This window comes from Bos taurus, chromosome 11, assembly GCF_002263795.3.
Source record: "Bos taurus isolate L1 Dominette 01449 registration number 42190680 breed Hereford chromosome 11, ARS-UCD2.0, whole genome shotgun sequence".
NCBI classification, from domain to species: Eukaryota; Metazoa; Chordata; class Mammalia; order Artiodactyla; family Bovidae; genus Bos; species Bos taurus.
This window is the reverse complement of record NC_037338.1, coordinates 97949641-97973481: the sequence shown is the minus strand read 5'-3', so window position 1 is coordinate 97973481 and position 23841 is coordinate 97949641. Positions and strand designations below refer to the sequence as shown.

General features: G+C 57.4%; 1 protein-coding gene across 13 annotated transcripts in view; it reads right to left on the bottom strand.

Annotated features, from left to right (window-relative positions):
* RALGPS1 (Ral GEF with PH domain and SH3 binding motif 1) overlaps positions 1–23841 on the bottom strand; it is a 302633-nt gene that overhangs the window by 5397 nt on the left and 273395 nt on the right. For 6 of the 13 annotated variants that reach the window (XM_024999173.2, XM_024999164.2, XM_059891505.1 and 3 more), the window contains 8 exons: positions 23715–23841; positions 22302–22459; positions 20110–20161; positions 7931–8014; positions 6524–6629; positions 4644–4736; positions 4360–4465; positions 3677–3768 (listed from right to left, as the gene is read on the bottom strand). In XM_024999173.2, the coding sequence (XP_024854941.1) occupies positions 3677–3768; positions 4360–4465; positions 4644–4736; positions 6524–6629; positions 7931–8014; positions 20110–20161; positions 22302–22459; positions 23715–23841 (818 nt within the window). The remainder of the gene's footprint in view (positions 1–3676; positions 3769–4359; positions 4466–4643; positions 4737–6523; positions 6630–7930; positions 8015–20109; positions 20162–22301; positions 22460–23714) is intronic. The other 7 variants (XM_024999174.2, XM_024999168.2, XM_024999180.2 and 4 more) reach the window with 4 other exon arrangements.

Sequence of the window (23841 nt, the reverse complement as noted above, 5' to 3'; positions counted from 1 at the left end):
CGTGGCAGCACTGTTCAAAATAGCAAGAAGCAGGAAATCCTTCTTGGGATCACGGACAGGAGAAGTGATAAGAAATTACAAACAAACGAATCACAGCTACACACTGACACAGAGGAATCCTAGGATCATACAGTAGGAGAAAAGCAAGTCACAGAAGAAGCTATGCAGTAATAGCTCTGTGAAGAATCCGCCTTGCAATGCAGGGGACATGGGTTCAATCCCTGGCCGGGGCACTAAGATCTCACAGGCTTTGGGGCAGCTAAGCCTGTGTGCTGCAACTACTGAGCCACGCAACACAACTAGAGTCTGTGCGCGGCAACGAAAGATCCCGCCTGCTGCAACTAAGACCTGACACAGCCAAATAAACACATGAATCAATGAATGAATAATGAACATTAAAAAAAATTAAAAGTGCGCCCCAGATAATGCATAAAGCAATCAAATACGAGTGCCAATGCTTTACAGCAACAGTAAACAAACAAATCAGGAATGCGGTTATGGGGTGCAAGTGGGTGGGAGAGAGAGAACTTGGAAGACCCCCCTGGGAGGGAGGTGTTCTGAGGCCTGGGAAGTCTTGCCATTAGGCTGGGTCGGGGCACATGGTTATTTGCTTTATCGCTGTGGTTTACACCTTATATACATGCCATCAGTAAGTTTAAGCGTACTCGCTATTGGGCTTCCCCAGTGGCTCAGCGATAAAGAATCCACCTGCAATGCAGGAGACGTGGATGAGGGTTTGATCCCTGGGTCAGGAAGATCGCCTGGAGGAGGGCATGGTAACCCAATCCAGTATTCTTGCCTGGAGAATCCCGTGGACAGAGGAGCCTGGCTGGCTACAGTCCATAGGGTTACAAAGAGTTGGACACGACTGAAGTGACTTAGCACACACACGCACGAACGCACATATTCCCTATTATCACAGACGATTTTAAGAAATGCAATTCCACAAAAAAGTCATTCAGGCACTGAGAGTTTCAACGGGAGAAGATGCATTTCTGTATCACCTTTCTCTGCAGCCCCTTCGCGTGCCATCGCAGGCAGGTATTGTGGCTTGTTTCAGTAATCCCCTGCTGTGGAATATTTAGATGTTGCCATTTTTATTACATACAGCAGACAGCAGGAATATTTGGTTGAAAGTAAATTAGAGATAAAAAGTATTAAAAAATAGAAGACCTTCTCCCTTAGGTCTAAAAACTGGACAAAAATACTTCAATGTTGCAAAACCTTGCTGCGGGAAGACAGCACTTGCCAGACATGGTTTGCAATCCATTTGTCCTTCACACAAAACACCTCCCCTGCTAAGTGGGTTTGACCCAGGTCCCAGCTACCTGCTGCGGGGCTGCTGCCTCCCTCAGGCTGCCCCCCAGCCCCCAGATCAGGACACAGGCTCTTGTTCAGGGCAACCATCCCGCTCCTGACTGCCCATCTCCTCAGAGCCACGACTGTCTTTGTGGGGCAGACACCGAGGAAGGGCCTGCCTCTCTCTCCGCCCCACCGACTGTGGGGCCCACTTCAGGGCTTCAGTTCTTGTCACTCCTTGGGGCCACCTGGGTACAGGTGAGCTCCAGGCGCCGTGCCCTCAGAGCCAAGGAGGGGCCCTGCAGGCACTGTGTAACCAGAGCAGAGGGGGGCAGGAGGCTCTTCCTCTCCTAAGGGGACCTGAGGTGGCACTTTGTTTATCACCTTGAGGTGACTGTCAACCCAGGACCCTGGTCTCCTCATCACGGGGACGGGCAGTTACATTTGCTTAATGTGAAAAACATGCTCTAGAAACTTCAAAAGTGTAGTCTCCTGTATGCTCTTTCACTAACGTTACGTGCACCACCATGCATAGGATAAATATGCATGTGTGTTTTAATACAAATGAGATCATCCTGACATGCATTTTTACACTTAAGCTTTCTCACATGTGACTTGCAGCAGCTTTTAGGTAATCACACACACATCAGGGGCTGCACAGTAGGGACATACTGAGGGTCAGCAAGGTTTCCAGTGGCTTTTCTTTCTCTCTTTCTATTAAGGACAATGCTGCAGTGAACACTCTGACCACAAGCCTGTGTGTGTATGTGTGAGCATGTGCCCAGGGACAAATTCCTAGCAAGTGAGTGCTGCTGCTGCTACGGCGCTTTAGTCGTGTCCAACTCCAAGCGACCCCATAGACGGCAGCCCACCAGGCTCCCCTGTCCCTGGGAATCTCCAGGCAAGAACACTGGAGTGGGTTGCCATTTCCTTCTCCAATGCATGAAAGTGAAAAGTGAAAGTGAAGTCGCTCAGTCGTGTCAAACGCAATTTATCTTGAGTTTCCCTGTGGGGCCTCAAGTTTATCCCTGTGTCAGTCTTGCCCTCCTGTTTTAGTTTGTCGAGGACTTTCTGCTAATTCTACCGTCGAGCTTCTTATCATGTCTAATTTGATCAGCTTGTCATACATTTCCACATCTATGTTACAGATGAAAATACTGAATGAGCCCACACTGAACACAGAATCACGGGACATGCCACTAGAGACCTCCCTCTGCTTCGTGAGAACCACCCTGGGGGCTGAGAAGTCTGTGACTGAGCTGCGACCAGCACCACGGAAGCCCTGGCCCTCCTGGCCCCACACGTCTGGTGTGGCCTCCGCACCACCATCCTCCTCCTCAAAGCTGCCTCCCTCTAGTCCAGCTCCGATGCTGGCTCTCTAGACAGAGGAGAGGGACCAAGCTCCTCCACCGCCACCCTCTTCCAGCTCATCCTGGGGAACAGGTCAGGGAAGTTCAGGGCCAGGAGCATTGGTTCTGGTCCCAGAGGCCCACACGCTGCCTGGGCTGGTGTGAGGGTTGGGTGGCCACCTCTCTCACAAGCCTGGACAGTGGAGTCTCTGCTTCCAGGCCTCTAGCTCGATGGCAGGAGGCTGAGCAAGTCAGGGGCCCTGGGGATGCCTGTGGTGGAAGAGCTCAGGGGTGGCAGGTCTAGACTGTGCTGTCAGGCAGGAGGGGGTGAGACCTCACTCACCAGGGGGCCCTAAACCAGGGTCAACCACTTTGTGAGCCTCAGTGACCTCAGCATAAAACGGGGACAATTCGGGAACCTACCCCACAGGGATGCTGGGAGGATTCGGCCAATTCCTACACGTAAAGCATCTCGCCTCAAGCCTGGTCCTGGGAGCAGTGGCATCGGGGTGGGAGCGAGCCTCAAGCCAGGGCCTGGCAAACCAGCAGTCCCATTGGTTCAAATATGCCAAGGAGTGGGGAGCCCCACTCACCAACAGCCATGGCTGGCTCTCAACAAGTTAGCTATTATCCTTATTCCTAAGGGCTGTGGGGGGCAGGGAGACCCTTTGGTCAGGTTGGAGGATGCCCAAAAATCAACTTTCAGGGGGATGACCTCAATAGATGCTGTAGCCTGAGCCATGGGGCAGTACCCCACCTGTCACCTGTCTCTGATGGGATGTTTCTGTGGTGTTTCCTTTAGTAGCAAAGACATGGGAGACAGGTTCAAAGTTCTAGTCTGAAGCTGGGCTTAGTTGTAAGCCAGATGGGGGGTGCCCTGTCTCATGGGGAAAAGCTGATCAAAAGAGAGTCCCTGGGAGCCTCGCTGATAGTCTCTGGGGGAAGGAGGAAGGTGTGTTTTCTGTGGACCCTTGCCCGAGGGTGGGAGAGGGTATTTCAGGTGACAAGCAGGACTTTGGTGACTTTACCTGAGGCCTGTTGCTTTTACATGCATCATCCAAATGCTTGTGCCACAGGATTGCATGGAACCGGGAGCCAGTCTGGAACTTGTAAACATTGCCTGGTGGTGGAAAGGCCACTGGTTGAGAGGAAGGTCACATGGGAGGGTCTGCCCATGGTGTGAAGATAAGCGGGAACCTGGGTGACTGCCTTGGGGAAGGTCAGGAGCAGCCAAGGTCGGGGCGCGTGGATCAGGAGGCTTCTGTGCCCCTCCCGCCCCTATCTCTCTCAACCATTTTCCCCGCCATGGTGTCTTGGGCTCTGGGGAAGCCCGTGGATCCTTCTCAGAATAATGTGTCAAATGCATAAGATAAAACAGACTCCTCCAGCTTCAAAGTCACTGCCTTATCCAGCACGATGCTATTTATTCCAAGACCCCAAAGCCACAGCTCCAGGGGAGATGGGCCCCAGCAGCCACAGGTGAAAAGGATTCCTGCAGCCACTTGCCATGCGCACTGCTCATTGGACACACCCACCACGGTCTAAGCAGCTTTTAGGGACTAATGGGACCCTGTGAACATCAGTACCTAACGTGAAGGGAAAGCAGCAGCCTCAAAAGTTCCTACTTTTGTGCATTTCAAAACGCACATTTAGCCCCAGAAGGAACAAGGCAGAGAGAGGCTACAGGCACCAGCTCTGGCCTGCCACCTACCTTTGTCGGGGTTATTCAGCTGGAATATGTCCGGGTGCTCAGGGTCGTCGGGCAGCTGCACCATCCAGCCCACGACGGAGACCTTCTTACCAGGTGTGGATTTATACTGCAGGGGAACAACAGCATAGCTGGGAGGCCCGTGCCTTCCACTCCCCTAGGAAGGCCCACCTGGGCCAGGCAAGCTTCCCTCCCATCCCCACCACCTTTCCCCACCTTCCCCCCACACCCCTTGCAGTTCACACTACATGAAGGCCCAGCACAGGGAGTTCTTTCATGGAACGTACATGTTTTCTGTCTGTGCCCCGCAAGGACTTGGCTCCGTAGTACAGGAGGGTGGATCCTGAGAGTATGACCCAGTACCTGGTCCATGAAGACAGCTAGGGAGGAAGGGGAGGCAGAGTGACAATGTCACAAGTGGCAGGGGTGGAGTCCCCAGGCTGCCTGATTAGAGACGCAGGCACATGGGCGGAAGCGTGGCCCCTTCTTCTGAGCGGGGCCAGCGTAGGCCTCCTCTTTTCCCTGCCCTCCACCCCTCGGTGCCACGCCTCCAGGGCCCCGAGCAGCCAGCGAGACTCCTCAGCAGATCGTCAGCCCCAGCCCTGCCTCCCCTCCCTGGCTCCTTTCCTCCCAGAGCCCTTCCTTTTCCCACCATGTTTAGTGCCAAGGCATAACTTCTGTGAGTTTGGGTGACCTGAACCCAAGAACGTCCTGGGGAAAAATGGACAAGTGGAAACCACAGCGTGGAAGAACTGGAACGTCTGTGATGGGCACTCTTGGCTGAGGGTGAATGGCAGCACCTCGAAAGCATTTATGGCTAGAAGGGGTGATGCCCAGCAGGGCCAAACTGCTGGTGTAGCTTTTGTTTCTCTAGGCATAAGGCCTGGAATCCCCGGTTTGGGGCTCCACTCATTGGTTTGGAAAAGCCAGTTCTGCAAAAGCGAAGCAAATATCCCATCGCGGAAGGACAGAGGTTCAGCAGACTGCCCTGCATCACAGCCTGGGGGGCTCCTCTTCACACTGGTAGGGGCCGGGGTGCTGCGTTGTCTCAGATGATGAAAGCAGTGGCTTTCAGACCTTTTTGACGACACCCCCGCCAGGTGTGTACGACACACAAGCATGGTGTTGTGTGTTGACCAAAAGAAGCTTCATGAAACCATACTTGTCTTTATTATGTGTAAGAAACTCCAACATTTTCCAGTCTATTCTGTTCAAAACTATGGGTCAGGACCCCCTGGACTGCCTTCATCGCTTTACCAGTGGGCCAACCAGCATTTGGGACAACAGTGCTTTTAGGATATTGCCTCGCTCTGGCTTCAGGATGACTGGGGCCTGGATGTAGGTACACAAGGGTGGCAAGCAGGTCTGTACAGCAGACCAGGTACAGGGCCTCACGTTGCAGGGTGCTGTGTGACACTGAGTCCAGGGGCAGAGAGTGGCCCAGGGCTGGGGTGAAGATGCTTCTCCTCATCCGAGAACTGCCTGGAACCCGAAGATGGGGAGCTTTTAGACCGGACCCCAGACTACGGGCCTGGCATCTTCACACTGGGCATCAGTGGGAGGGGGCATCTCCAAGTGGCCTCATGGGCAGTGGATGAAGGCAAACAGCAACCAGAGACGGAGAGGGAGGCCAGAGTGGACACTGGCAGACGAAGCCTGGAGACTCAGCTCACAGGCAGGTTTGTGGGCAGCCAGTCATGGGTGTCCCAAAGAATGAAAACAGAGGCCTTTGCAAGGGGCTGAGGGGTCATGGAGCCAGGGGTCTCTGGGTTTGGCACCTGGCAGCTAGTGCTGGAGCCTGAGAGACCTCTTGATCCCTGGTCCCTGTCCTTCCCACCACATGTTTCATGATGGTGCTGAGCGGGTAGGGGATCTGCACTTCCCAGGCCGTGCTGACCATCTCAGGCACAGCATCCACCCTGACTGCCGGGGCCTCCAGGCTTCCACCTGCCCTCAAGATAATCACACGGCAACGTCCACTGCCTGCTCGCTCTGTGCAGGGCCACACACATGACCTTCCTGCCCAGTCCTCCAGGAGGTAGGGACTATTTTATTCCAATTTACAGATGTGGAAACTGAGGCCCTGCCCACCCTGTGGCATAGCCAGGGCTGGGACCCTGGTTGGCCTGTCTCTGGAACCCACGCCCTCCCTCCCCTCTGCACTCACCGCGGGCTTCCGTCCCTCCTTGAGCAGAGTTTTCCTTCTCAGAGGCCCCTCCATGGTGGGGGTCGCCGCAGAGCTCCCCAGTGTACAGATACATGGACCGGTGGGGCTGGGCAGTGGGGGGAGAACATGGGTCAGACATCACCCAGAGGAGCTGGGGTCAGGCACCCTCTCACCCATGGGGCCAACAGGCCCCCCACTGCCAGGTCCAGGATGCCACCACAGACTGAGAACTCAACAGGGCTGGGCCAGGCCCGGGAGGGAGGGCTCTGTGGCCACAGAGAGCCTGAAGGAAGATGGCTCTGGGTTTGCCCACAGCTCGGAACGTGCCTCGCCCTTGTCTTTCTGAGCGCTGAGCAGCTCTAGGCTTGGGGACCACGCTCGCTCCCTGTAACCCAGCTCCTAGCGTCACCCACACCGCATCCTGCTTCCTCTCCCGCTGCGGATCTTGGGACCGTGCAGCACCCGCTCCTCCTTGTGTTGGCAGGAGCTTGGGAGGAGCAGTGAGGAAGTAGGAGGGAAGGGGATGGGGGGACCCCAAACCCCATGCCCCGCACCTTTGCCTCAGGACGCCTCTCTCCCGCCTCTGCCATGGGGATTAGGGCGCCACCTGCAGGTGAGGAGGGCCAGTGCGGCGCCGGTCCAGGCCTCCCTCCGAAGCCCTGGCTTCGGCTCCCTGGCTCCCTGGATGGCACCTCCTTCAACGCCCCACCGAAGCCAAGCTGCTATCCCTCGGCATCCCAGAATCACTGATCTCATGCCCTAAATATGCAGGACTGCCCAGCTCAGCCACCCCACCCCCCACCTTACAGCAGAACTTGGTCATCCTTTGAGCAACTTCCCGACCCTCTCCTCTGGCCTCCCTGCGTCCACTCTTGACTTCCATGCGCTCTGCACACCGCAGCCAGGATGACCTGGGTCCTGCCACTCCCTTCCCTCTCCATCCCTCACCCCTTCCATCCCCCTCCCTCATGCAACCCCTCCAGAGCCTCTGCGACCACTCTCCTCACCGCCTGCTGGACCTGGCTCTGGTCCACCTCTCTGGCCTCACCCGGCGCCCTCTCCCGTCTCTCACTTCTTACAACCTGGACTCTCCTTCACTCCTGGAACCACCCTGCTCCTCCTGCCTCCTGGCCCCATGGACTATCCTTAGGCTGTGGGTCTTCTTACCCCAACGCCTCCCTTCCCTTTATCTGGCTAGTTCCTATCACTCTTCCAGTCTTTTCTCCAGGTTAGCCTCCTCTCTGGACCAGCGGCACCCATGATTTTCTATTCCATTTCTGTCTCAGCCCCATGGACCGAGGCAGAGGCTGTATCCGTCTCGTCGGCAGCCTTGAACACAGCGCCTGGCGCCCAGCAAGCGCCCTGGAACTACTTGTCAAGTACATGATCAGATGAGTAAATGAGTACCTGTAGACGCAGCTCCGGGTTCTGGGAGAATTCCGGACTGGAACGCGCCAGTTGGGCCCCAGCGTGGCATAGAGACGTCCCCTGCTTCAGAGGAAAGGAGCTGAGTTTTAGCAACAGCCTGGGAAAACGAGTCCCTCCGGAAGAGGCGAGGGCATCTCAGACCATGTGGTCATGAGCTCCAGAAACCTCAGCCCCAACTCCTCCCCTGGCCTCCTCGTTCACACTGCAACACATCCGGGGTACACCTGGAGCACAACACCCCTGGAGCCTCCATCAGTGCGGGTCCCCAAGTCTCCAGGTAAGTGCTTCCTCAGCCTTAAGTGTTCAGCTTTCTTCCAGTGACAAGGGGATGACTAAAATCTGGGCACACCCCTCATCCCAGTGTGAGGTTGAGAGAAAACACTGAGTGAGTGTGAAAGTCGCTCAGTTGTGCCTGTAAAGTCCCAATATTCCATGGTCAATCCAATTAAATGTGTACACTTATGGACACAGAACTGTGGGCTGTCCTGCGTGTTGGTCCAGGGCAGAGGGGGCGGGGCATGTATCTACCAGCATCAGTATCTACCAGGTGCTACTGAATTCCTCCGTTCCAACCTAGATAGCATATTGAAAAGCAGAGACATTACTTGGCCAACAAAGGTCCGTCTAGTCAAGGCTATGGTTTTTCCAGTAGTCATGTATGGATGTGAGAATTGGACTGTGAAGAAAGCTGAGCGCCGAAGAATTGATGCTTTTGAACTGTGGTGTTGGAGAAGACTCTTGAGAGTCCCTTGGACTGCAAGGAGATCCAACCAGTCCATTCTGAAGGAGATCAGCCCTGGGATTTCTTTGGAAGGAATGATGCTAAAGCTGAAACTCCAGTACTTTGGCCACCTCATGCGAAGAGTTGACTCATTGGAAAAGACTCTGATGCTGGGAGGGATTGGGGGCAGGAGGAGAAGGGGACGACAGAGGATGAGATGGCTGGATGGCATCACCGACTCGATGGACGTGAGTTTGAGTGAACTCCAGGAGTTGGTGATGGACAGGGAGGCCTGGCGTGCTGTGATTCATGGGGTCACAAGGAGTCAGACACGACTGAGCGACTGAACTGAACTGAACTGAACTTCCATCGGACAGGCTCCTTGCTGGCCCCAGACGGTCCCCAGCAAACCTGCTCTGTGATCCGTTTCAGGGTCTAAGAGTTGGTGCTCCAGAACCCTCCGTGGGCTCCCATCTGGCCTCTTTCTCACCCGTAGTTCCCCTGCAGTGAGCCTTTCCAGGGGAAGGTGTAGCGTCCAGGGCAGGTAGGGAGCTGAACCTATTTGGGGGTCAGGCTTCCATCTCTCTCTCTTTGCCCTTTCCTCTCTTAGCAGAATGACTTCCTGTGTCTACCTGGTTCTCAGTCTTCTCCTGACCTCTGCAGGGGTCTGCTGCTGCTGCTGTTTAGTTGCTAAGTTGTGCCTGACTCTGTGACCCTGTGGACTGCAGCCCACCAGGGTCCTCTGTCCATGGGATTTTCCAGCCAAGAATATTGGAGTGGTTGCCATTCCCTTCTCCAGGCGATCTTCCCAACCCAGAGATTGATCCCCCATTTCCTGCTTGGCAGGTAGGTTCTTTACCAACTGAGCTATGAGGGAAGCCCAATAGGTAACTCCTATCTTATTTAAACTGTTTCACTAATAGTCTGTCCCTGGGCTATAGCCCTCCATTGGCCAAACAATGATGCAACTCAATTTATAAAGCCAGACAAGGTCCACACTCTCTTTTCAACTATTCCCTCTATTGTCCACTGCCAGTCCCAGGTTCCTGCACGTTGCCCTGTGGCATTGGACACCTGGGTGGTATGGGGACGTCCTCATTCATCACCGCAGGTGCATCACACCATCTCTGAGCTCAGGTTCCTCTTAGGGGTGGCTGCATTGCTCCCTGCCCCTCCATCCTCTGCTCAAGAAGGAACAGTTCTTGACGACAATCTTGGGTTTGCTTTCCAGAGGCCCAAGCTCAAGGTTGGTGGGAGCCTGATGGTCATCCAGGTCGACTGCCCTGGGACCCTGTCCTTCTCATCCGTCAGCCACTCCTCTGTAGGTGACAAAGAGCTGCAGCACGTGCTCGGTCCCCCAAGTCCTCAAGCGTAATGAGTCTCAGCCCTTTCCCCAGCCAACCCTCATGATATGATGGTTGCAGGCCCACCCCGCCCCCACCGTGCACTCAGAGGCCCTGGCACCTTCAACCCCTGGCCCACAGGCCAGAGTGCCTCCTCTCTTTCTTCACAACTGGGTGTGACACCATGGCATGTCACAGCCCTGTGCTTGAGCAGGCAGCGCAGGGGCTTAGAGACTGCCTCCGGGCTTGCCTCTCTCCCAGCCATGGCCAGGATTCCTTATGAGGCAGGGCAGGGTCTGACAGTGAACTTTTCTGCAGCAACACTCCTGGGCCCAGAGGATGCCCCCTGGTTTGATGTGCATTGCTGCTCTGAGCTCTAATCTCTCTGGAGTTGAGGATGGAGCCTCCCTTTGCAGAGCTGGATCCTCTGGCCCCTTCTTCTCCACATTTCTTCTCATGAATCTTTGCTCCTGGCATCCCAGGAAATGTATGACGACAGTGGACTGTTCCAAAACAGGGCCATGTGGTGGTGGGCGCTGCCGCCTCTTCTCCTCTTTTGTGAGACAATCCATGGCTGGAAGGACTGACTATTGATAGAGGGCTTTAAAGACTTCTGTCCTCCCATGGATGGAGGAGCCCAAGGCTACATTCCATGGAGTCACAAAGAGTTGGACACGTCTGAGCAACTTCACTTTTCTTTCTACTTTAAGACCTGCATCTTCCAACCAGTTTAGCCTTCTAAGCAGTCTTTCCTCCTGTTCCTCCTGAAGGAGTGAGGTGACCCAGAGTGCAGTGGACTGGTGGGATGTGCAGGGATGCCGGGGGTCACTGGGGCAGCTCGTGGGAGAGTCACTAGTGAGTGACCGCTGCTATGCATCAGGCCATTGATTATCTCAGGGGAGCTTTGTTTTAGCATCGCCGAACGGGGTCCTGAGGCTCAGTTATGTGAAAACACTGAACTGAGGCACATTCAAAGCCAGGGTTTGAACCCAGGTCTGACCAACTCTCCAGGCTCCTTCCACACTTTTCAGGGTGGGAGCCAGGCTGAGCTGTCACCTTTGGAGGAGTTTGCCAGGAGGACTGGGTCGTGTTTGGAGCCAGCATCCTGTGGGTGGCTCCCTGGCCTTCTGTTCTCAGAGGCACCCTTCTTGCAGGTTTCTGCCACAGCACACGGTGAACGGGCTCTGTCAGTGTCTGAGAGGCGGGATGACCACAGATTCTTAGACCCTGGGTCTCCTGGGGTGGGGCCACCTGCCAGGTCCATTGACCCCCCGACAGTCTTCTCCTGGTGGTTTGGGCTGCCTGGCACTTAAGAGCAGCTGCCATCGATCACCTGCTTACCATGAGATGGCTGAGTGCTCTCTCACCCTGCTCCTCCCAGTTCCGTGGGGGGAGAGGGCACTGTTCTCACCCTGTCTTAGATGAGGAAACGGGCTCCAGGAGGGGTAGCCACCTACTGGCCTGTCATTAGGGATGGGGACACATGTGCTCACAAAGGGAGGATGTCTTTCCCACAGGAAGCCGAGTGCCCCTGTCAGTCAAGCTGCTCCAAGTCGGGGGGTTGGGGGGGCGGGGGTCAGAGCCCACTCTGCCTGGAGCCTGGGGAATGACCCTGGCCTTGAAGGGCAGTGGAATGGTGACTTTTTGCCAAGGCCAGCTTTTAGGAGACTAGAGGCAGGGTGGTGGCTGGCCTTTCCGCCCAAGGCAAGCCTTGCCAGGCTGGAGGAGGGCTGTGACAGGTGGGTTGGCTCTGGCTAGGCCTAGTACAGAAGAGCCAGGATCTTCAGCCACTGGAACCAGACCATCTGATCACATCCCTGCTCTGAGAATGTTATTTGAATGTTCAGGACCAGAAAATGCAAAACCAGTGGGCAGAGGTATTTAGTGAACTCCAGAAATCATGGGACTCTCCAACTGACACAGGGAGCTCCCAACTCTAGAATCACAGACACCTTTTCCAGCAGCACGCTGGGAACAAGTGGCTGAACAGAATGCATCTCAGGAAGGCCATTCTACGGGCCCCTCTTGGGGACAGATCTTGGTGGGGTGGAGGCCTGCAGTTGGCCACCTTCCTCATGGGAAGTTTGGTTGGGGGAAGATGTGGGCTCACAACCAAGCAGAACCTCAGTTCCAAAGGGTGTTCAAGAAGATGACAATGAAGAGGAGGAGGATAAAGATGATGGGATGATGGTGATGATGGGATGATGAGTACCAGATGCTAAGCAGTCCTGGGTCATTATCCTGTTTTATCACAGCACTGAGGGGCAGGCACTGTTCTTATCCCGCCTTATAGATAAGGAGTCTGAGGCTTAGAGAGGTGGAGTAACTTGCCCAAGGTCACAACACTGGGAAGAGAAAGATGGGAGGTGCCAATGAGGTGGAAGCAGCCAGGGGCCTGTCTGGACCAAGAGTATCCTGAGAATTCAGAGCGGCCAAGACAGGTCTGAAAGGCAGCTTTCCCTCAACACACACTAGGTGTTAGGTATCTCAGGGGTTAGATTTCATAAAGCTCTGAGTCCCTGTTGCTGGTCCAGGAATGGGTAGCAGGGAGGAGCCTTGGATAATAATCACATTGAGGCCTCAGTAATCTTGTCTTAGCAGAAGTAGCACACCGCCTCCCCCGTTCTTCTATCTTACATACAGAGACCCTGGTCAGGTGTCCTGTGGAAGGGTCCACACGATGCTGTCCATCAGCAGTGTCCACCTGCACCAGCAAACCCTTGCCCACTGGGCCAGAGCTTGGCCCTGGCCACTTCCTAATGACTCATCCTCATCTGCAGGCAGGAAGCTGCCTCCCTGAGTCTGCACAGCCATGCTAAGGACCACACATGTCCTCCGGCTAACAGCCCCCTGGAGGGAATCTGCAGCAGGCTCTCTGCTCTGCAGGCTTTCTGCAACTCTCACCAAGCAGAGATGCTGAGCCCCGACACACAGGCACCATGAGATACCTCGTGCTCCCTTGATGATGGTCACAGTGTTCCCGGGCCCCTGGGGTTTTCTTTCCACGAGGAGGCACTAACCGAGCTTGGGCAAACCAGCTAAAGCCCACCACTGCCTCCCTGCCCTTCCCTGCATGCCTCCTCCATCAGCTGCTGAGCCCCAGAGACCCAGCACCAGTACACAGGCCACGCAGCCATGGCCACCCCTGCCCTTCCTGAGCCCGTGCCAGCCTGAGGAGGGGGCTCCAGCCTAGGAGACCATGAACGCCCATCAGCAGCTCCCAGACGGGCAGGGGAGGCCCGGGTGGGCTGGCATCCCCAGCAGCTCTTCAGCCCCCTCCCCATGCTCGGTCCAGCCCCGACCCCGGTGTCGGGGGCTCACAAGGTCACCCACTTGTTGTCCAGGCTGAGTCCTCTGGGACTCCCTTCCAGTAGTTTTTGTTAAAGGACTTTTGCTGCCTGGTAGTCAAATTCTTCTCTAGGCAGTGTCCCTGATCCACTGAGTGGGTCCCTAGGAGCTGTATTTGTACTGGATGCTTAAGTAAGGGGACAGAACAACCCCTGATCCAAGCCAGGTCAATCAGGTTTAACTCTGGCAATGAGGAATCAGATAGGAGAGGCTGACAGTCAGGCTCTGCAGCTCAGTGAAGCTCTAACATGTAAATTTGGAAGCTAAGAGGCATCATCCCTAATGTGATCTGAGAGGTCTAGAAATCTGGGCTGCAGACACAGCGGAGAGCACAGTAGATATGCACAGAGAAGAGTAACTTGAGATGGAAGGAGGGGCCTGCCCACCTTGCAGGTCCCGACCCTGAGGGACTTTAGGTGCTGGACACAGAGGTCGTGGGCAGAGATTTCTCAGCTACCTGGGAAGCCGTGGCAGCTAGCTGGCAGGGCCCAAGGACAGGGTCAATCAAAAGGTCAGGGGCTGTGCCCACTCTTCTCTCCCAGAGGAGCCTGAGCTCCTGGGTGGAGACTTGCTTGCCAGACTTCAGTGCCTGATGCTGAGAGCAAGGCAAGCGATGGCACCTTTGGGGGGAACCAAAAGCAGAAGCTTGGCGCATCACCCAGCTGGGCTTCCACCCAAGGCAGAGCAGCAGAATGGAGGCACAGAGCGGGATGGGCCTGGGAAACCAGACTGAGGGGTGGGCAGGTGAGGGACACGAGCCTCGGGGTGGGGCTCCTGGGCCTCAGCCACAGGGGGATGGGGTGGGGTGGGGGTGGGGCAGCGAGGCCCTTGGTGAGAGTCATCCTGAAACATCACCCTTATGCTTGCACTTCAGTCGAAGTGAACCCCTCGCCTCCAGGATCACCCCCCAGAACCTTGCCTCCCTTTCCCAACACATGGCAGTTTGGGGCCCAAGAGGCACCCCTGAACCCTGGCCCATCCCAGGGCATCTGCCAGAGTCCCCTAACCTTCTCCAGGAGGGAGAGGACTGTTTTCAAAGGCTCTACCTTGGGAGTGGCAGGCCTGGGGCTCTGCTGCCATGATTCCATTTTCCTGGGACCTCCCAGAGGATGCTGGGAGATTTCAGAGGCTAAAGAGAGTACAGAGGCTAGAGAGAGGCAGAATCTGCATTATCGAATCTCCTCTACACCCCAGAGCACCTGTGGGCCCAAGTGTCGACAGCTCCCTCTTACAAGTGCCTTCCCCACAGTTTGGTCACCCTAGAGGCTGGCAGGCATGTGGACACCTGCCTTCACTGCAGTTCATCCATCCCAGGATGACTGAACTGCCACGTGGGGGACTCTCTCTTCACCCTACCCAGTCTTAGACTCCAGGATCGCTTGCTTGCTGACAAGAGGTTCCTACCGAGTGAAGTTCATACACATCCCAAAGTAAGTTCCCTGACGGAGCAACTGCACCTACATGCCCAGATCTTCCTGTGAGCATCCTCCCTGTAGAGTTGGGGGAATCCAAGTTTCAGAGAGGTTGAGAGACATGCCCAGGGTCACCGAGAGCGCAAGCAGCCCTGACCTCAGCCTCCCCCTCCCCCAACACGGCTGACAACATCCAGAAGCCACCATGACCTCCCCCTGCAGAGGCACACCCAGAACTCCAGAGACCAGGTTCATCGCGGGCCCTACTGCTCCTGCAGAGACTCAGGGATGCTCAGCATCGCTGGGCCACCTCTCCTCCCAGGACATGGCTCAGGCCTCGCAGCCTCCTCAGGTCCCTCGACCCCCGCCCTCGAGGGCCCACTCTAGTCCTTTTCACTTGGTGTCCTTGGGCTTCTGCTGAACCATCATCTCTACAGAAGTCACCCCTGAACCCGCCGTCTGACTCGATTCCCCCTGCTAGACTTTGCCATCATGTCCTCTTCCCGACCTTCTGTGCACTTGGCGTATCGACCAAATCTGTCTCCCACCCTGGCCGTGAGCTGTGACCAGCCCCCTGCTGCAGCCTCCCCCTCCCCTAGAAGGCAGGGTTTGGGAGGGCGGGGCGGAGGTTTGTGGGGCCGGGGCGGGGTTTGGGCGGGCGGGCAGGGTGGGGCGGGGTTTGGGAGGGAGGCCGGGGCGGGGTTTGGGCGGGCGGGCGGGGTGGGGCGGGGTTTGGGAGGGAGGCCGGGGCGGGGTTTGGGCGGGCGGGCGGGGTGGGGCGGGGTTTGGGAGGGAGGCCGGGGCGGGGTTTGGGCGGGCGGGCGGGGTGGGGCGGGGTTTGGGAGGGAGGCCGGGGCGGGGTTTGGGCGGGCGGGGTGGGGCAGGGTTTGGGAGGGAGGCCGGGGCGGGGTTTGGGAGGGAGGCCGGGGCGGGGTTTGGGAGGGAGGCCGGGGCGGGGTTTGGGAGGGAGGCCCGGGCGGGGGCGAGGGGCGGTGCACTTTCCTCACCTGCTCCCTTTCCCTCTCCCTCCAGAGGGGGCTTCTTCCAAGGGCCCCTCTGCCTCCCAGGCTTTCCACCACCCGTATTTTGGCCAGTTCGTCCCGTGAGAAGGCTCTTCCTCACAGGCTAGAGGAGACAGGAGGCTGAGTATTTCGTAATGAACTTTGTGACGCGCTTTCCTATTTTACCCCTTAAAAGGTGACCCATAAGCCTTTCTGATCATGTCCTGTTTTAAAAAAGTTAAATGTTACTTTTTCCTGGGTGAAAGAGAAACATTTACCACTTGTAGAAAATTTGGAGACTACAGAAAAAGAAAATAAAAGAAACTCACTCAATAACTCTAGAAGCAGAGATAACCAAGATGAATGATCCCATGCACTTTCTCTCTCTCTCTCTCTCTCTCTCTCACACACACACACACACACACACACACACACACGTGTTCATCCCTGTCATCCACTCTGCTTTCTCTAAAAGCCTCACTTAAAATGTTTAACTCCTGGGCTGATACTCTTGTTCTACTCAGGCACAAAGAAGCAGCTGTTACCCCTTCCGGACAGGCCTGCCTAACAATCCCACTCTCCTTCCCCTTCGTGAGGATCCTGAGGTTGGCTCGAGGCCAGCCTGGGGCAATGTCCACAGCCCCTACGTTTCAATTCATCATGGAGTTTCAATTTATCAAGGACTTGCTGCGCTGAAAATGCCTTCCAGGGCCGCCCCCTCCCTCCTTGGGAAGGCAGAGGTGATGCGGGGCTCTCTCGCCTTTGTCCCACTCCCAGGATGCCTGAGGTGAGAGAACAGCAGGTCTGGGACATAAGCTGGGTCCCACGCTTGCCCCCTCCCCAGTGACTCTCTGGCCTCTGGTTCCCTGGAGCTCCCTGAGCCAGGACCACCACTCTGTCCTCATTCTGGGCCCTGACGATAGGGGAGGGTCTTTGGGGGTCTCTGAGGGCTAAGAAATGACCCACACCACCCAGGGTCTGACCACTTCCGGGCTCTCATTTCTTCCCATCCCTCCCCAGCACCCAAGCCTGTGACTCGCTGAGGCTGAGCTGGATGAGGGACAGGAGGTGAGCAGAGCTCGGAAGTGACCCTTGAACCCCCATTCCACAGGCCCAGCAGGAACAGGACCCATTGGCCACACCTGGCCCACTCCCACAGAGAGCAGCCCAGAGGGTCCCCAGGATACTGGGGGCTCCAACACGCCTGCTCTTTAAGACTGGCCACTTCAGTCCAAGCTCTGGACTGCAGAGGATCGCCCAAGGGCGCCTTGGGGCCCCGAGGCTGAAATATCCAGGAGTGTGACCCAACCCGGAGAGACACTCACAAAATGGGCCACATGACCACCCCCTTAGCCAGACAATAAGAACCATCCTGCCTGTCCGTTCACATGGCCTCCAGGCTGACTGATATGGCCTCAGACCAATGGAGGGGTATGTACTGGTGGTGGGGGGGTGGTCACTGGCCTGGGCCTCCCTGCCACGCATCCTCCCATCTGCTTCCATGTGTCTCCCTAGCCAAGGCCAAGTTTGTCACTAGGGTTGGGGGACTGGTGGGCAAGTGAGTTGAAGGTTGTACCCTGTAAGTTTCAGGGCTGTGGGGCAAGGTGCCTCCCCTCCAGCCCCTGCCTTGCCTCTGGGGACTGGAGAACTAGGACCTCTTCCCCTGTGGCCCAGCCCTCTCCTGCACCCTTGTCTCTGGTTCCGAGGTCACTATCTCCTCACGCAGGTATAAGGATGCAGGGAGAGCGCATTCTTACAGCGTCTGCCGAGAACAGCAGGCGGGGGTCCAGGAGGGGAGGCTCTGTGGGTGCACCTGCTGGCCTCTGGGCCCAGGAAGAGTGAGGTCTGGTTCCTGGGGAAGAGGGAATCCGCTCCCCTTCAATGAGCAGGAGCAAAGTGGCATGGGGGAGGCCAGGGTGGAGGGGGGTCTGGTGGGTTGGGCTCCAGGTAGGCAGAGCCCAGGGGAACTTGTGGTCACTGCACTGTGAGAGAAAGAGCAATGTTTTGCAAAGATTTCGAAGGTGAGGTAAAGCTTCTCCAACTCTCCCGTGGGGTCTTTAAGAAAGTCTCGAATGTTCACATGCTTTTGAGGGAGTGGACTCTTTCTTGGGGACATGAGAAGAGGCCAGTGCAGGACAGCAGTGGAGGCTGGAGGCTGGGCCACGGGGGGTGGGGGGGTACCTGGTGTCTGGATCATCAGGGTCACCTTGAATCTCTAAAGCAGGTGGTCTCCTGTTCCCCTCAGGAAGGAGGGGCTGGACTGAGAGCGGGGTCCCAAGTAGATGAGAAATGGGGGTGGGGTGCTGTTCTGAGGGCCCTGGAGGCAGGCTGAGCATCTGCACAGCGGGCTGCGTGGGTGACAGTGCTTGCCAGGGAGCTCTCCAAAATGACCTATTAGAGACACTCAGATGCAGAGTCAATCCACCGCTAAGCTCTAAGTTGAATCTACCGCTAAATCCCAAGTGGAAGAGAAAGAAGCGAAACACCAAAGCGTGTGGAGTTCCCCTCTGAGTGGAACACGGCACTATGTCCCTGAGGCAGGAATTCTCTCACCCCCTTCCTCCCTGGCAGCTCCCATCTCAGTCGTGGGGGCTCAGCAGGAACCGTGTCCGCCACCCTCAGAGACTAGTGAGGTGTCTGGCAGGGAGCACCTGCTTAACACACAGCTTTGAATGAATGAGTGAGCGAAGGAAAGAACAGATGAGTGAATGAGTGAGCAAATGGAGGAGTGAATGAAGGAATGAATGAAGGAATGGAGGAGTGAATGAATGAACAGATGAATGGATGAGTAAATAAAGGGATGAATGAGTGAACGGGTAAATGACCGAAGGGATGAATGAGCCATGAGCAGGTCCAGGTCTGGGTGCTATTCAGGATAACTGTCGCCTCGTTGGCTTGTGTGTGGTTGGGGAGACGCTGGGTTGCCCCAGGAGTCCCCTGACTGGCGCTGAGAAGAGTCAAACTTCCGCCAGTCAGATCTGATGTCTGCCTGCTATCTGTCTGGCTCTCGCCCCGCCGCTGGGGTGGGCAGAGAGAGGGCAGCGGGCCCACAGAGAGGGGGCCTATGCTCCCCAAATCAGAGCCCAGCAAATGTCCCTCCAGGAGGCCTGGGGAGGGACAGAAAGAGGAGCTCCTCCCCCAACCCAGCCACCCACCTAGGGTATCACCAGGACAGACAGACAGGCTGACTGACGTGGGGCCAGTCCCTGCAGTGTCACAGAGGCTCTGGATGAGGCATGGTGATGACCAGGTGGGTCCTGCAGTTGGGGGAGGTGGACGTGGGTCAGCTCTGCCCCGCAGGGGTGGGTGAGGCAGGACCACGCCACCTGTCTGCGCCTTGCTGTCCACAGATATGAAACGGGGACATCTTACAGCTAACCCCCGTGCCGGAGGGCTTGAGGACTGGGAGAGACCAAGACAGCGCCTGGCACATGGGGAGCACTCAACAAAGCTCACTGTCCCCGTATCCCATCCCTCTGCCCTGTGCCCCTGCCCTGCGCCAGTGGGCTGCACCTCCTCTCTGACCATTTATGATTGTGGGGGCTGAGCACCACGGGAGGGGCGTGGGTGTGGCTGTGTATAACTGAGGGTGTGCCTGTGTGTGCCTGTCTGTGCATGTGGACCCCTGTGTACACAGGCTAGAGGAGGGGCTACTTTCCAGGACGATGCAAGCATACCTCTGTGTCACTGGATGCCCCCCGCTCTCCCAAGAACTTGAGTCCCCACAATGCCCGTCACCATCGGCGGTGCCAAGGTTGCAGGAGCTCCCTGTTCCCAGGGTCCCTGTCTTCCCAGAGCCCACCTGGTGCATGGCACAGAGAAAGTGCCAGCATGTAGAGGAGGGAGGCACAGGGAGGACTTCCTGGGGTGGACGGACTGGCTGCAGGGAACCTTGGGCAGAGTCCCCTTGGCTCACCAGCGCCCAGGAGGGTGGGTATCAGCCCGTGGCCAGAGGGGTGCAATGCTCTCAGACCCCACCAGGCGGAGCCACATGTCCATCTCCAGACCCATTTGTCAGGCTTCTGCTTTCGAGAACCCACATCTCAGACCGTATCTGTGCTCGGAGGTCTCCTTGGCAGCTCGGCCTGAGGGAGAGGCTCCTGGGACAACTCTGGACCCGAGGATGAGGGGTCCTGCCAGAGCAAGGGGCGGGACCCACCACCCCACGCCCATCCTGTTTGGGCAGCCTCCCTGCCCCTGGGCTGCGCTGACCTATGGAGCCATGGGGCAGCCCCCGACAGGCTGGGTGAGGAGGGTGGGGCTGGTCTCCAGCTCCCTGGGCCCCCCCTGAGCGACTCCCCCGGGAGGGAGGCCCAGCCCAGGCCACACTCACCTTTCCAGCCCTGAAGACATCTCTTCACTAAACTCTGAGCTCTCACTACTGCCTGGAAAAGGAACATAGATCAGTGAGCGGGGCGGCCTCGCAGGAGTGGGGCCACTAGAGCGGCCTGTTCTCCGCCGGGCCCAGGCCCCAAGCTGCACGAACATGCTGGAGGGACACCGCCTGACCCCGGGGGTGTCAGTGTGGCTTGGGCTCTGCTCTGCTGCTGCTCTGACACTCGGCCCACCCCGTCCCACGGTTCCCAGGTGGGCCCTCCTCTGCCTTCCCTGCCCGCTCAGCGCTGCGGCTGCCCACACACCAGTCCCCTGGGATCAGGACCCTTAGGACTCTGTCTTCCACAGGCTCCACCCCTGCCCTCCAGGGGCCAGATGACAACTTCTCCCTCCAAAGGTCAGGGCTGGACTAAATGCGGGCCACGGAGCAGCTACCTAGCACTGGACAGAGGCCCCCACGGAGCACCCTTTCAGAGCCCGGGGCAGTGTGCACACAGAGGACTCAGCTTTCCCCTGGCCTGCACCCCGAGGCTGACTGGGACTCACCAAGGCCCAGCTTCAGCCACAAGGAAGCAGAGAGATGTTCCTTGGAGGCGCCTGGGTTCTGCCCTCTCTGCCTGGGCTGCCTTGCTGGCACCACAGCCGGGCAGTGCGAGTGGGGAGAAAGAGGGGGAGGTCCCAGGCCCCTTGGCAGTTCCAGGACACAAGGACCAGTTCAGTCTCAAGCAGGGCACAGGCACACAGGGCAGCGAGCTCCCAGGCTCCAGCTCCAAACAGAAAAACCTCTGAGTGTTCGGAGTGGAGAAGCTGAGAGCCGCAGCGCCTGGGGATCTCCCGCCTGGATGCCGGACAGCACAGCGTCTGACTTGGTTTCTGTCTCAGGAATAGCAAGGCTTGGGCTCAGGCACAGCTCAGAAAGTTTCCTGGATGTAAAAGAGCTGTTCTACTGCTCAGCCCAATGCTCTCGGGCCGGCATTTCCCACGCAGGTTCAGAACCCCACCCCATGGGATTCTCCAAGGAGGAGGGTTCCGGCCCAGACAGTGTGGGAACCTTCGGGCTCAGCTGCCTCCTGGGAGACCCACGATGCCCATCAGTATGGTCCAGTTTCTGGGAAGAGACCTACTGCCCTGGTTTAATCCAGCCTTTCCCCAACTCACAGACCCTGAACTCTTCTCCCCAGGCGCACCTAGGAAGCCTGGGCTACACTGTCCCGAGCTGGCAGAAATCCCTGGCCGGGTCCAAGGAGAGGATCTCCTCCCTGGACGGACAGCAGACACAGGCCTTGCTTGTCACATGCTTTCTAGGAAGTGGGAGCCAGGTGCCCCCTCGCGGCGACGCTGCCTCAGAGACTGGCCCCGTTTCACGGGATGCGAGATTCCCGCATGATTTTCCTGCCTGTACTACCTCTTCTTTCCCATGCGCTGGGGCCCTCCACCCTACTGGCCTCTGTCTAACCTGCTGCCAGCCCCGGGAGGGCTCCCTGTTAGGACAGACACATGGACACACAGACTACAGAAGCATGGCACACTGAAAGGACAGCAGTGGACAGTACACCTGTCTGACGGCAGAAATGACCGGGTGGCCTGGACTCCACAGGGGCTGGGCCTGTGACCAGAGCTCACTGCCACCCTTAGGTCTGATACCACCCCTGCCAACCCTGGCCCCAGCAGCTCAGCCTCTGTCTTTCTATTGATATAAGCACCATTTCTGGCTGGAGTTCAGACATACATTTTCATCCCAGAAGGTCAATTTTTCATCCTCCCTTATTTTGGCTTCTTGGTATGAAGACAAGCGCATGGGGAGCACCCCGGGGCCGCCTTGCTGCTGTCCCCAGGCAGAATCTCCTCCTTTGCCCTGTGGGCCAGGGTTTGTGGCTCCCCAGGGACGGAGCCCCGCGGGGGCAGCAGCCACAAGGCTTTGGCAGTCGCCTGCCAAGGACAGTGGGTCTCAGGTACGTGTCTGTCCCCTATTTCTTGCCCCTCTCAGAGCCACTGGCAGGATGAGGACCCATGGCCCTTTGTGAAGTGGAGACCGGGAAGCAAAGGCCTCTTTGGCCCTGGCGATGCCTGTAGGGAGCCCTCTATGCGGGGGTGGGGTGCGGGGCCCCCGGGCACTGCAGTGACGGACACAGACACAGACACGCCGGGCCGTGGCCCACCCGCTGCCGTGTGCAGGCCGGGGACGCTTACCGAGGGAGAGTCCGTTGGTGACGGCGGAGGAGGAGGCAAGGGCGAGGCCCCTGCGGGGGCTGCGGGGCTCTAGGACACTGTCATCCAGCAGGTGCCTCGCTTTCTCCGACGGGAATGTCGCGCTTTTACTCTCAACTACACTCAACTGACACATCATACTGGAAAATGGAAAGGAAGAAAGAAGGCAAAGCTCCTTATCTACAGAGCAACAGTGGTTCCACCTGCCCCGGGGGCCTGAGCAGAACAGCACTGCTGCAGGACAAAGACCTTCATCCAGAACCGCGGTCCTATCTCCCCATGGCGTGACCTTGGGCAAGTCACATCATTCTTCTGAGCCTCAGTTTCTCTGGCAAATGGAAGACTCACGCTACTCACCCTGCCTGACTCCTAGGATGACTGTGAAGCTCAAGTGAGTGGATGGTGCTTTCGAGTGCTGGGGCCAAACAAGCCAAAAGATGGCTGACCTCGTGGTCAGCACTTCTGCTTCTGGAGTCATAGACCTGGTCCAAGTCCTTGCTCCAGCCTTACCCACTGCCCAGGTACCCAGCACCACTGCCAGGTGCTTCCCCTGTTGGACCTCCTGGCCTCATTCTTACAACACGAATCAGGCAGGTACTCCGGAGGCCTGCAGGGGCCCAGTGAGAGGATGCTGGCCAGGCACGTGACAGTGTAGCCAGCACCGAGCAAGCCCCGAACTCTCGGAGAAGCAAGGCTTTTCTTCTCCAGGGCTAGCCTGTGCTGGCTGAGGCTTGTGTCTTAACGGTAGGAGGACGAAAGGAAGGAAGGAACAGAGAGGAGAGAGAGGGAGGGAGAGAGGGCAGAAGGGACCCAACTGCTCAGGGATCTGTGCCCAACATCCTGGGGACACGCGCACATCTGCCCAGCCATGCTAAGGACCACACATGTCCCCCAGCTGGTCAGCCCCATGGAGCCGGGGGAACCTGCAGCAGGCTCTGGGCTCTGCAGGCTTTCTGCAACTTTTAGCAAGTGGAGATGCTGAGCCATGACACACAGGCACCATGAGATACCTCGTGCTCCCTTGATGATGGTCACAGTGTTCCCGGGCCCCTGGGGTTTTCTTTCCACGAGGAGGCACTAACCGAGCTTGGGCAAACCAGCTAAAGCCCACCACTGCCTCCCTGCCCTTCCCTGCATGCCTCCTCCATCAGCTGCTGAGCCCCAGAGACCTGTCACCAGTACACGGGCCATGCAGCCACGACCACCCCTGCCCTTCCTGAGCCCATGCCAGCCTGAGGAGGGGGCACCAGCCCGGAAGACCAAGAACGCCCATCAGCAGCTCCCAGACAGGCAGGGGAGTCCCGGGTGGGCTGGCATCCCCAGCAGCTCTTCAGCCCCCGCCCCATGCTGAGTCCCACCCTGACCCCAATGTCGGGGGCTCATGCGGTCACCCACTTGTTGCCCAGGCTGTGGCTCTTCCTGTGTCTCGGGACCGGGGGTGTGGGGATGCTGCCGGCCACAGAGGCGTCCGGACAGGTGGGCCGCCGGCTGAACCTTGCGGAACTGGAGCCACTGGATGGGC